This window comes from Corvus kubaryi, unplaced genomic scaffold (assembly GCF_017639235.1).
Source record: "Corvus kubaryi isolate FWS band 111438036 unplaced genomic scaffold, C.kubaryi_AGA036_p1.0 133, whole genome shotgun sequence".
Classification (NCBI taxonomy): domain Eukaryota; kingdom Metazoa; phylum Chordata; class Aves; order Passeriformes; family Corvidae; genus Corvus; species Corvus kubaryi.
The window spans coordinates 1,907,651-1,920,311 of record NW_024580667.1 but is presented as its reverse complement, the minus strand read 5'-3'; the positions used below and the strand labels follow the sequence as shown (position 1 = coordinate 1,920,311).

The 12,661-nt window shown below is 49.0% G+C and overlaps 1 protein-coding gene across 5 annotated transcripts in view; it reads right to left on the bottom strand.

Moving 5' to 3' along the window:
• The window catches only part of PDE9A (phosphodiesterase 9A), a 49,508-nt gene that overhangs the window by 20,426 nt on the left and 16,421 nt on the right, over window positions 1-12,661 (bottom strand). Inside the window, exons 1-4 of one of the 5 annotated variants that reach the window (XM_042033855.1) lie at window positions 7,295-7,418; window positions 5,631-5,685; window positions 4,728-4,798; window positions 598-682 (exon numbers count right to left, since the gene is read on the bottom strand). In XM_042033855.1, the coding sequence (XP_041889789.1) occupies window positions 598-682; window positions 4,728-4,749 (107 nt within the window). In that variant the 5' untranslated portion in view covers window positions 4,750-4,798; window positions 5,631-5,685; window positions 7,295-7,418. The other 4 variants (XM_042033822.1, XM_042033831.1, XM_042033837.1 and 1 more) reach the window with 4 other exon arrangements.

Sequence of the window (12,661 nt, the reverse complement as noted above, 5' to 3'; positions counted from 1 at the left end):
TGATGATTTGTTTCTCCTAGTGGGGCATTTCAGTGACACAGGGGGCATTTTCCAGCTGAGACCACACACCATAGGAAATGCAGTTTTTTCTGCTGGTGTTTTAATTACAGCAAAACCGAGCTTCACCATCACAATGAGCCCTTGCATTAAAAAGTAAATTCCTAATTTCTTGTTGAATTTGAAATGGATGATTTATAATAGCGTGAGATCATAATTAGAGGAGCTGCTACATATTTATTTGGTAATTTCCCAGAATATACTGGAGCTGATTCGAGTGTTAGCTGGTTCCCAACTGAAGGCTGCACTGTGCAGAAGCTCTTTTCCCATTCTCTCTCTCCCATTAAATCTGGATGAAGAATTCCTATTCTGTATGGTGACAAATAACTCCCAAGACCTTTTTCTCTATTCCCATGGCCCAAGCTAATTTAACTGCTGGATGGCTGTAAGCTTCAAACGTTAAATTACAGCCACTGTCCTTGATGCTTGTTGGTTTCCTTGCTCCTTTACTTCTAAGCCCAGGAGATAATTCTGTGGAAACGTTGCATTAGGGTTTGAAACCAGACACGTTCCTGTGGTTAGGTCCCAAGCAGAACTTACCTGCTGCTTCTCGCTGCCATTTCCTCCCTCATCTTTTTAATGTCGCGCTTGCATTTCTCAATCTCCACCACTTTCAGGCCTTCCACTGCCAACAAAGGAAAACAACAGGGGTGTTACCATGGCGAAAAGTCGCAGGATCTCGTTCCACAATGGTGCAAAATTTCAGAGAGCTCTGCCACTGGGGTTATCCAGCGAGGCAGCCAGCTCTCACAGGCTGCCTCGGCTCTCCCACGTGCAGGTGCTGCCAAAGTGAGAGATCTTGGAAACCCACAGGAATTCTCTGCTGCCAATGCAGATAACAGCCACAGCGTTTTAATTCACTGAATGGCTATAACATCTCGGCTTTTCCTCAGCAGCAGGCAGCTCTTCTGGTGCCTTCACTTCTCGGCTGTAGAGCACGAATCAGAGGAAATCCTGAGCAAAAAAAAGCCCCTCCCGTGATGGGATGATAAGCGCGGCTATGCAAACACCATCCCGGTAGGATTAGAATTCCCATTAAAATAAAAGGTTTTAATTCGAAAGTTCGTGCAGAGCATTAAGGAGCTCTGAGAGGCATTGCTGGATACAGGAAAACCAAAGTGAGAATGCAGGAGGGAGAGAAAAATGCTGAAAATTTGGCTCTAATGATGGATTTCTTTTTTTTTTTTTTTAAGTATTGAAAAATCTGTCACTTCTTTTTGCTGATCAATTCTGTAATCAAAGGTTATTTCTACATGCGGCACAAAAAAATCCTATATTTGCCTTCTGCATCTAATTGCGAGAGCCACGAGGCAAAAAGTTTGATTGCCTTTTTATGCAGCAGGGCACTTTATTCCACGTAGCCCAGAGAGCCCAACGCAGTGAGAGTATGAGAATAATTCTCCCTTTTCCTTCCCCCTCATTGAACCATCAGCGTGATCAAGGACATGGCACCACTAATTACGTACATGTCATTCATATGCAACCATCTCACATCTCATCTGTTTGCTGAACTTGTTGTTTGCATGGATGAGCCGTGGGGGCTCGGGGAACTCCAGGGAACGTGCAATCAGACAATCAGTATTCAGCAACTTTCTTAGAAAAATCGCTGTCTGGATCACACTTATCTGGAGAGCAGCATGTAAGTGACAAAACCCTGCCTTGAAGGGCACAGCTCTGGAGATAAGCAGAGAGCCCGGTTTTGTTTTCCTTCTCAGAGTAACAACGAAGATTTGCAGCTGGAACAGGGAAAGGGAGAGATGTGTACGAACTAAGCCCAGAGTGCCACGTATTAGGAGAGCAAAGGGGAAGGGATTTATGCTTGTTTACTGGGATACCCTCCACTTAAAAATCCCATTTAGAAATTGATATTTTTTTGCCTGTCGTCGTTACAGCCAGCTTCTTTGGGTGATCACAGTGTCGTGATACAGGCAAGCTGCTGTCCTGCTTATTGGATATCTTCATTCTGGATACCTGCCTGCACTTTTTTGGGTGCTTTTTGTCAACAGATGATGATCAGCTGCTATGTACCACCTGGGTGCATTCACCTGGGAGAAATTCCTGGGTAGCCCATTTGCCAAGATGCCTAAAGGGTGGCCACTGCCTGTTTGAAGCAGTGGGAGCCAAGCAGAGTTATCAGAGCGACAGGGAAGTAGGGGCAGAAGAGGAGTTCTGGTGCAAAATGGCAGCCCTGAGCATTTTTTCGTGTTGCATCTCTTTAGTTCTCATCCCAAATCTCTCTGGGGGAGCAGAGAATTTACATAATTATTTTCTTAAGGTAGATGTGAAATGCTTACAAATTGCGAAGGGTTTTTTGCCAGCTTTCTTATTCATGTGTGGGCTGCTGTACAGAGAAAGTCAAGTCACGGGACAAAGCATTCCCAGTGCTTGCTCTGCGTGGACTTATTTTCCAAGGGGAAGTGACAAGCTTTAGCTGGGATTTAAAAATCAGCTGAAAGATTTGGCTCCCTGAAAACACATCTCTGAGGAGGTCTCTAGGCAGGAATGGGAAGGAAGCTGAGAACACTTCATGTGAGGTGCAGATGTAGTGCTGTCATGAGCACTTATCCCCACACACACACGTCCCCTCTGGGCAAGAAATCCTGGAGAGCACATGTGAAAGTGGTGGAAAAGGGATCTCTGAGGGAGGCAGAAGAAAAGGCAAAATAAAAGCACAATTCTTTCCACATTTGGCTTGCAAATGATAAATGGCCTTGTCATGTGCACTGATTAAGGGCCCATTATACTATTCTGCAGCAAGAAATACCTTCTGAAAAGACCCTGTGCTGTCTAAAGAAATCCTTGGGCTGAATCCAGCAAACATGGCTCTTAGAGCAACCTCTGGGAGCCCAGCTCGAGCAGGGAGGTTGGACACTCCCTTTCTCCCACGGTTTTGCTTCTTAAACATGACAGCCTGGGGAGTTATTTCAGAATGCTGCAGACTGGGCTCTGTTGCAAACTCTGGAAGCCCGATTTCGAGCAGATAGATGGGTGCACTTGCAGACAGGCAGCCCAGGGAGCTCCTTGCCACAGGCTGAGTGAGGCTGCGGGAGCCGGGACGGGGAGCGCTCAGGCAGAGTGGCAGCAGATTGCTCCATCAGCTGCTGACTCCATCAGCAGTGGGACTCACTCAGGGGGAGAACCCTCCTTTGGGGAGCAGGGAATTCAGTCCTGCATGGCACAGCAGCTCTGGGCAGGCTGCCTTCCCTAAACCAGCAATAAAGTGCTGGAGTGGGCAAGAAAACTGCCAGAAATGGCGTGAATGGCTTGGTTATCTCCCTCCACTGCCAGTGCTGAGAGGCAGTGTGGGCCAGAGGTTCACCAGAGGCCAAAAGCAGCCCCTAGCTGGCTGGGATAGTTGATTGCTTGGGCTGCCAAGGGAATACAAAGACCCACAGGCTTACCTCATTTGCTCTAATCCATGGCACTTAGCCCTGAGGAGTGGAGTTGGTTAGAAGTTTCACTGAAAATGCAGAGTGACTGAGTTAATTTTTCTCTTCTCTTTTTTTGGGGGGAATAAGCCAGCAGAGCCTTGGGAGAAGCAGCAGCCAAACAGACAGGGAGGAATTCATACCTGGGTTCCTTTCTGGGGGGTAGGCAAGCTGCAGGTTGTCTCCTCCACGGACACCCCTCAGCAGCAGGAGCCTGAGGCTGGGGTGGCCAACAGGGAGAGGTTTCTCTGCTGCTGCTCTTGAAATAAGGACATTTCTTCCTCTCCCTGCTGACAGAGGGATCAGTCTCCCCAAGCAGCTGCAGGGTCAAGGTAGTTTCTGGTCAGGGGAAGTTTCAGGAAAACAACTTCTTCCATGAACCAGAAAGTCTTTTTTTTCCCAGCCAGCCCTAGTGGGAAAGTGCTTTCTGCAGCTGTAGTGCTGGGAAAGGCTCTCCTGGCTGCTGACTTCAATGCTGAACAGCTGCAACGATGTGGCCTTTGGAGTCAAAACTGGATGGCAGCACCTTAATCATACCCCTTCCCTGCCTCTCTGGGACCTGTGTTCTGCATACTGTACTGAAGCAACTCAGAGGGTGCACAGAAGGAAACAAAACAACCCAAAAACCAGAAAAGGAGCTCACTGACCAGGTGAATTTGAGTTGGCTGTTGCACAGTAACAATCTGGTGGCGTTACAGTGCAAGAGTCTGGCTGACAGCAGGAGGGTGTTACCCCCTGGAATTACAGACCAAATGCCCCAGTGAGGGTGGGATCAGGTTCCCCAGTGTTAGAGGATCAGGGAGTGCAGAGGGATGGGGGGGTCACTGCTGGGTGCAGGGAGGTGACAGACACCTGGGCCAGGGGGGACACGGGAGGGCTGGCCAGGGGCTGGGAGGGGGAGATGGGGAGGTGGGGACCCTCTGCCACAGGGACATGGGAACAGCAGGACGTGGCCCCAGGCCCCAAAGCTCAGTAGAGGGCTCAGCAGCCCCTCAAAGGGAGGACAGGAGGTGGTATGGATGCTGGCAGCACCAACCAGCCCACCCTGGTCCCCACGCCAGTGCCACCATGGGCTCCCATCATCCCCACACCTCACCACGGGCTGACCTGTGGCCTTTTGGGCTCAAAGCTGGCCAAATGACAAGGGATTACATAAAGTGGAGGGGCTGCTCGGAGCAGGACAGATCAGAGGGCACAACAAGGCACCGGTTCCCACTGTGATAGGAATAAAGGGACACTCACATTCAACCTTTTTCTCCAGCATTGCCAAGTGATTAGCTACTTCCGTTTTCAGCTCATTGATTTTAAAAACCCTGGAAAGAAAACCCTCATGTATTAATGTTATACATTTAAAGCTCTACCTACCCTAGGTGCTAACAACTTCTGCTAGAAATGTCCATATTTGTGTCTCTATTGTCTCTATTTGTGTCTCTGCCCAGCCTCGTTTGCCAGAAGGAAAAGCAGATTTTCCATGGAACTGCTAACATTTGGGCAGAAAATACACCCAGGTTTAATTTTCATAAAAATTAACAAGTTGGGGTTTTTTTATGGCCCTGGGAATGTCCTGTGGCTCTACAACACTTCACCTCTCCCTCTCTCAGCAGTGACTTGCTACTGTAGCCCCCCAGGGAAGCCAAGTTAAATTGATAATGCTTTGTCTCAGAGCAGCGTCTTGGTGTCTGCACACTCTGAAACCTCCTCCCCTCCTGTCGAGTTACGCTGCTGATTTGCTGGGCTGTGGTGGGACTGATCTGCCTCATTGAAACCAGCTGGGATTAAATGAGCAGCTACACAGATGTTGAGAAATCCTCTCGGAGGAGAGACATTTTTGGGTGATAAAGGGGAAAATGAAACAAATCTGATGATTTGACTGTTCAGCGAAGAAGCATTTCTTTTGCTTCCAAAGAGGGAAGGAGCATTTACTACTTGATCTCCTTTTTAGATCAAAGATAATCACTGAAATTGCTTTTGGTTTAAGCTACTGTGTTGCTGTCAGCAGGAAATAACGTGTCCCAGACCTAAATTTGGCAGGCAGAGTGGGATTTGAAAGATGTCTTAAATGCCCCTCTGCCTCCTGTGAAAATTTCACTTCAGGCTGATAAAAGAAATAGCATTTTAAATTAATAATGATGTTCAGTTTCTTACCTCGAGAACTGCTCAGCAATCTGTCCCAATAAATTCTGGAACAATTCTTCTTTCTCTGAAAAAAATAGAGGGAGACATGATAGAAAAAAACAGAGGAAAGAAGACATCCTCATGCCTTCTGCAAAGTGGTGTCCCCAGGCTTTCATTCGATGGTGAGGCCAAAAAATTGTTTTTGGTCCTTTGTACAATGTCAGGGCTTGGGAATGACTCCTCGTCTCACCTGCCTGCTCTTCCTGCAGATTACAGTCAAGGTTTCTCAGAGGTTTATTTTTGGGAGGCTGGCTCTCTGAGAGGTGGCTTGTTTTAAGGCAGCACTTTCTGGAGAGGAGACCCCTTTCACATGTCTTGGGGGGGGCACCCTGAATCACAACCGGCTTTGGAAAGCTCCTGCTCACAGTCAGTGTCTCTACACCATCAGCACACTGTGACAGAGTGCCCATGAGCAACACCAAGCTCATGAACACAAAACTAAACCCAGCTTGCCTTTCAGTTCTATCCTGGAGACAGATTTTTCTGGTGCAAATTCCTAAGGACTGTGCTGCTTTGCACAAACTCCGGGCAAACACGAGATGACAAAGTGCTGTCCCTGCAGAATGAGGTCTGCCCTTCCTGGTTCGTGGGATGGACACAGCAGGGTACAAGTTTCCCAGCCCCTTTTGCCTTGAGAACACAGCTTGGAGAGAGCTGCCACAGGGATCCTGTCAAGATCCCATTGTTCCCTGAGCAGCAGTGGCCACACTGGGAGCCCTCGTGGCAGCAGCTCCCCAGCTCCCGCTGCCAGCTCCGGCTCTCGGGATCTTCTGCTGGCTCAGGAAAGTCAGCCTGATGCAGCCCCAGCCTCTTCCCAAGACAGTCACAGGATTGCAATCACTAACACAGGGAAAAGCAAGCAACCCCTCAAAACAGGTCCCTAGATTTTGAGGGGCAGCACACTTTGGGAAGGAAGAAGTAGGATAGCAATGTTCTCCCATCTAGTGTGTCCACACAGACAGGGGAAGCACAAATCACCTTTGCTGAGCCCTGAGCTGCTGTTTTGGGATAGTTCCCTCTTTCCCCCACAAGCTAATGCAAACTGCCCTGTGCTGCAGTCATTCCTGCACTGGGGATATGCTCAAGGAAAGGAAACATTGAGTGCACTCATAAACACTCTGCAGATTACAGAACACCTATTTATACCCTCCACGGAAACACCCCGATGGCATTTCTGCAGATACTTCTTGTCCTTCCCCGGGGGAACACCCTGCCTCACAAGTGCAATCATCCAGGCAAAACACATCAGGCAGAAATAGAGCCCAGCATTTACCATTTATTTCTAAACAATATCTCCTGTACCTGTTGAAAGGATTTGCAATTCCTCAGCTATTAGAGATGTCAGCAATCTTTGTCAAGAGCATTCACTTTGCTGGTCAAAACAATTTGGCTGTTACCCCCTGGATCTCAAAACTGGAGCGAGCATTCTGTGCTCTGAGAGTCTCAGACCTAATTCCCTTTTTTTTTGTTTTTTTTCCCCCCTTTCTTTTTTCCAACTCCCAGCGGAGTGGCTAGCAGAGGAAACGAAGAGATCAGATTTTCTCTCAGAGACCCATTTTCCAGTTTTCTCACAAAACCCAAGCGCTGAAACAAAGCAAACGCCGCGTCCTATGTAAGAGAGGAGGAAAACTCACCGTGTGCAGCACCTGGGATGGCACTGAGTCCGACAGTGAAAATAAGCAGAGAAACCCGTGTCCTCTCCCTTCGATGCTGCTCAGCCCTCTGACAGTGGCTGGAGCGTGCCAGAGACTGACAAGTTCCCTATAAACACTGTTCCAGTAAAAAAAAAACAAACCCAACAATCTTACTTTCACTCCCTCCCCCTGTCAAAACTCACTCGGAGTACTAGGAAATTCTCATCCAGGGAACAGTCAGCTGCAATCTGATGTTTATGGATGTAATAAAAGACTTTCAAAATGAAGATGTATGTTTTTATAACCCTAGGGTGCAGTAAAGATATATGACTAAGAGTGGCAGCTCGTCTCATCTTAAAGAGACAAAGATCCATTTTTCTGCCCTGCTCCTTTCCGAGGGGAAGACCTCTGATAACCCCTGTTTCTGAAGAAAATTACACACTGCTCTGACATCATTTAGTCTTCCTTGTCCCCTCCTTTGTAGAACAGGAGGGTTAAGGGTGCTTTTGCTCCGTTCATTACCCTCTGCCTTCCTTTTTTTTATACCTCTGGGCAGGGCTGATGCCCCAGGTGCACACAGACACCTATTCCCTCGGATTGCTTCATTTGTTTTGCTGTGATTCCCTCTGTGAAAAGGAAAGCAACCGTGGCAGCAGCTCTGGGCATGTTGCTGAGGGTCCTGTTGCAGCATCCCAAAAAATCCCTCTTTTTTTCCCCTCACCTCCCACCGGCACCGTGAATGTGCAGTGTTTACAAATGCAAGTGTTCAGCAAGTCAGGTGTTTGCACAACGCTCTGGGGTTTTTACAGCTGACAAATGACAACCAGAACCCCTCCTGCACAGGGTGCTGCAATGGTTAATGCTGAGCAGGGGACAGGCCAGCTCAGGCTTCCCCAGGCTCCCCATGGCTCATTCCCCTGCTCGCTGCGGGCACAGGGACTCTGGCTCTTTGCCCCATGACCTCTGCCAAGCTCAGCAGGGAGCTTGGCCAGGACACCATGGAGAAAGGAGCCATTCTGCCTCGTCCCCAGCAGGTTCTGGGAAGAAAGCAGGTGCGGGGGAATATGGCAGTGGCATTTTATCCTGCGACTCCCGCCGCGGCCAGGTTGGAGGCTGGCAGGGAGAGCTCACCTTCCCTGCCAGACTGGCACCAGGAGCAGGCTGAGCAGCTCAGGTGACCCCGCACTGGCACAGAAGGTTTATTACCCACTGGCAGGTACCCTCCGCCTCGCACCGCCCTGCCCAGCAGTGCCTCTTCCTCTACCCTCTTACCCGCTGGGATCCCGGCCAGGGAGCCACCACCACCCTCCCACTCTCCCTGGCTCCCCTTGCCACCCTACCAGCCTCAACAGGCTGCAGGCAGGGAGTCAGTGGGGTTGGGGGGCCAGCTTGGCTTCCCCCTGTCTTTTCTGCTGTGGCCAAGCAAGGCTGGGAGGGCACGGGCACCTCCCTTTCCTTGCCAGCATCAGGCTGGTGAATTCCTGCCCTGTTTCTCACAAATGCTTCTGCCTCTGGCTCAGGCTTCTGTCTGTGTTTCTCTTTCTGTGGTTTGTTTGGACCTAGGCAGTCAGAGTAATTAAAAAAACCCACAAGCAGCCAGGTGGACAAAAGCCTCGGGAAGGGGTGAGCTTCAAGCCCAAGCCCATGTCCATGAATCTGTCATATTGAGCCCCCAGTTCATGTAACTCCCAGCTCAGGTTAATTTGAGCTGTTGCATGCAAATTCCCCATCAGGTGAGCAATCCTGAGCAGTTGGCCACATCCCCATGCACGCATCCATGTGGGGATGCACCTAAGGAGCAGCAGGTGGGAGGAGGATTTTTCTCTCCCAGTCTCTGCCTTGTCAGTCTTGCCTGAGCTGCAAGCATGAACAAGACTCCAAAAGGAGAAGAAGGAGATGCCAGAATAAGAAGGTTTAGACGCAGCGACAAGCGTCTGTCATTTTACCAATACCAATCTGCACAAGATCTCGGGTATTGAATCATCCAGGGGGAAAAAGCATCTCTGCAGATCTATAGTGCAGCCACTGCTGGGCTTTGCTGCCCTAACTTTGGAGCAGTAGGAAAGTCTCTGTGAATGTTTCCCTGCCCGTTCAGGAGTGCAGTGAGTCACGCCCACTTGACCTCCACAAAAGCGCCTTCCTCTGCGCTATCAGAAACGTGACAGACTTCAATTTTATTTCCCAAGAGAATATTGCTACGAGGGTTTGTTCATTAATTTGTCATCTCCATCAAATTGCAGAGTGTCTGAACCCTACTAATTAGAGCCACAACACAATGGCTGGTTTGTGAGTTTTGAGCCAGTTCCACCAGGAGGACACAGACCAGAGCCCTTCTGCTGTCAGGAGACAGAGGATGCTCACTCAAAGGGCTTGGAAATCCAAACAAACAAAAGAGAAAGATTTAGCACTGATATTTTTCAGCTCTACATGGATGGCCAAGAGCCTTCTGCTCCAGGGCCATAGGAGGAGGGACAGAATGTGACCCAGCAGCTCCACAGGCTCAGAACCACTATGGTCAGGCCTCCCCTAACCACAACCCCAACCCTAACTGCACCCCTAAATCCAACCCGAAGCTGAACCCAAACCATAATCCAAACCCTAACCCTAACCCTTCCCTAAACCTAACCTTAACTCTAACCCAAACATAACCATCACCCTTCCCTAATCCTAACCCAAACCTTAACCATCACCCTTCCCTAACCCTAACCATAACCCAAACCCTAACCATCACCCTTCCCTAATCCTAACCCAAACCTTAACCATCACCCTTCCCTAACCCTAACCATAACCCAAACCCTAACCATCACCCTTCCCTAATCCTAACCCTAATCCCAAACCAAACCCTAACCATCACCCTTACCTAACCCTAACCCAAACCCTAACCATAACCATCACCCTTCCCTAACCCTAATCTTAACCCTCACCCTCACTCTAACCCTTGCAGACAGCTGACCACTGACACAGTGGTCACTGCTGCATCCAACACTCTCTGGAATAATAATTCTTTTATTTCCAGCTCTCTCCTGTGACTATGGCTGGGAAATGCAGAACTGTTTCTTAGCAGGACTCCAGGGGGTATCTCTTCTGCTGGACAGAAACCACTGCTTATATTTTTCCTCCTGAAGGATTGCATTTCCCAGTCCCACCTTTTACAGCCTTTGTTCCCTGTGTCATTCTCCTGCAGCTGCCTGGGAGACTGCTGAAAAGAGGTGCATTACCTCCCACCACTGTGAAAATTGGGGTGACCCCCTTTTTGGCATGTATTTGGATGAGTTGCTTTGGGAAGCAGAAGCACGCAGGCAGAGTTGTCTGAGAAGTGAAGACTAGAACAGAGCTGGGGTTTTTTTTCTTTTAATGAAGAGGCACAATTTCCCACTCTGTTTATTCTTCCTACTGTCAGCAAAATGTCAGGAATGCTTGAGATTAATGACAAGCCATGTGAAAGAGAAAAAGATACCAAGGAACATTAGTTCCATCACACTCAGCTCAACTTTCTTCCTCTTTCCATAGCAGACTCTTATGTTTTGACAATCTATGGCCAGAATTTTTCTTGCCCTTTTCAGCTCAGATCTTTGGAAATACTTGTTTTATAAAATGCAGGGAGGGAAGAGAGATCTTGCTGACACAGTGAGCTGCTCTCTGCACAAAGCAGAGCCATGTGCTGTCACCTGGGGATGAAAAATGAGGGCCTTGGGAGAGTGTGAAAAGTCATCCATGGTCCTATAAAAATATACGGTTAGCTTCATGTGAGGGGAATAAAAAAAATTCATTAAAAAAAGAGTAGATTTTCTAGAAAGCCCCTTAATCATCTTCCCAGCTGGTATAATTCAGTGGTGTTCCCTGGTGGAGCCATGGTGGCCCCATTTCTCTGTCATGGGGCAAATGGAGACTGGTTACTCACCCCAGCTGGGACACAGAGCCACGTGCTCCACCCCACCTTCTCTGATGTGATAATGCCAGCAGAGTACTCCCAGACCAGGAGAGTGATGCTGCTGCTGCAGCGTTTGTCACGATAAGGAAATAGTTTGGCAGACAGCTTCTCTCCCTTTGCAGTCACATGTATCCCCTGGCTTTGACTACCTCCTTCTGGCAATCACTGACATGGGACCTGTTTATGGCTTGTTACAAATCTTACTGTGGGTAAGTCCTTCCTCGTGTCCCTGCCCTCTGTGCTCTCTTTGCTCTCTGTTCACCTTTGCTCCCTGCATGCTCGGTCTCCCTTCTGCTGCTGCTGCTGCCTCTCTGTCTTCCCCATACCCTCCTTTCCAGATGTTTTTGCCAATGCAGATGCCCCAGAGAACAGCCTCAGTTCCCTGTGCCTCCCCTTCTAGAAGACGACAGTGCTGTGAGACACTGTTTTCTTCCATAATTCAGGACCCTAAGCCAGAAGACGAGGTGGGACCAGCAAAACCTCATCTCTCCCATCCCAACAGACTCAGCTGCTCCTGCACACTGCATTTGCCAGCCCCAGGCTTTCTGTCTCACTCCTGTTCTGCCTGTGCACTCTGTGTTTCCAGGACAATCATATCCTCTTGCCCTTTGTCTCATCTATCTTCCCATTTGACTGCTCCAAAGAGTGTCCCCAGCTGATGTCCCCTCTCCTCCTGCAGCCCTGCCACAGCAGCCAGCCTGTCCCTGTGGCTCCAGAGTGCACAGGCTCAGGCTGCCCTGATGTGAGTGGCAGGAGATGCTGCAGCTGCACAGATGAGAGAAACCATGAGCCAGATGCTCGACAGGAATTGCCCCAAGCCAATGTTCTGCTCCAGTGTCTGAGACCTACCAGCCTGAGCATGATACTGGCAGGCAAAGAGAAGTGGGAGGAGAGGCACTTCATCCCTGCCCATGGAGTACAGCAGTGCTGTGGCTGGGGAATGTGCTCCAGATGTGTTCCTTCACCCAGGCCTTCTTTAATCGTGTCAGGTGAATTTAAATATTTATCACACTTAGAGCTACCATGCCCACAACAAAAATTATGTTCTCTCCTCAGCCATTTGGAAATAACATGGAGCTCAAATGTTGTGCTCAGCTTTCCAGCAGAGCTTTGCTGAGGAATGGGCAAGTTTAACAAAACACCAGAGGACAGGCTTTCATTTGTCTTGCCTGAAAAAACCCCACTGCTCCATGCAAGACTTTTCCCAGGGCATCAGGAGTGCTGAGTCAGACCAGAGTGAAGCACTGGGAAAGTCCTCTGGTCCTCAGCCATTCGCTGAAATTCATAGAAATTTGGGCACATTTTTTAAGCTTTCCTGCAGAACACTGTGATCAAACATTTCTTGTTCTGCTGCAGCTACAACCATGACACTGACATCGCCGGGCTTTTGAATCATGGCCACATAATTTCCACATGCAAATGTTTGCAAATTCAGC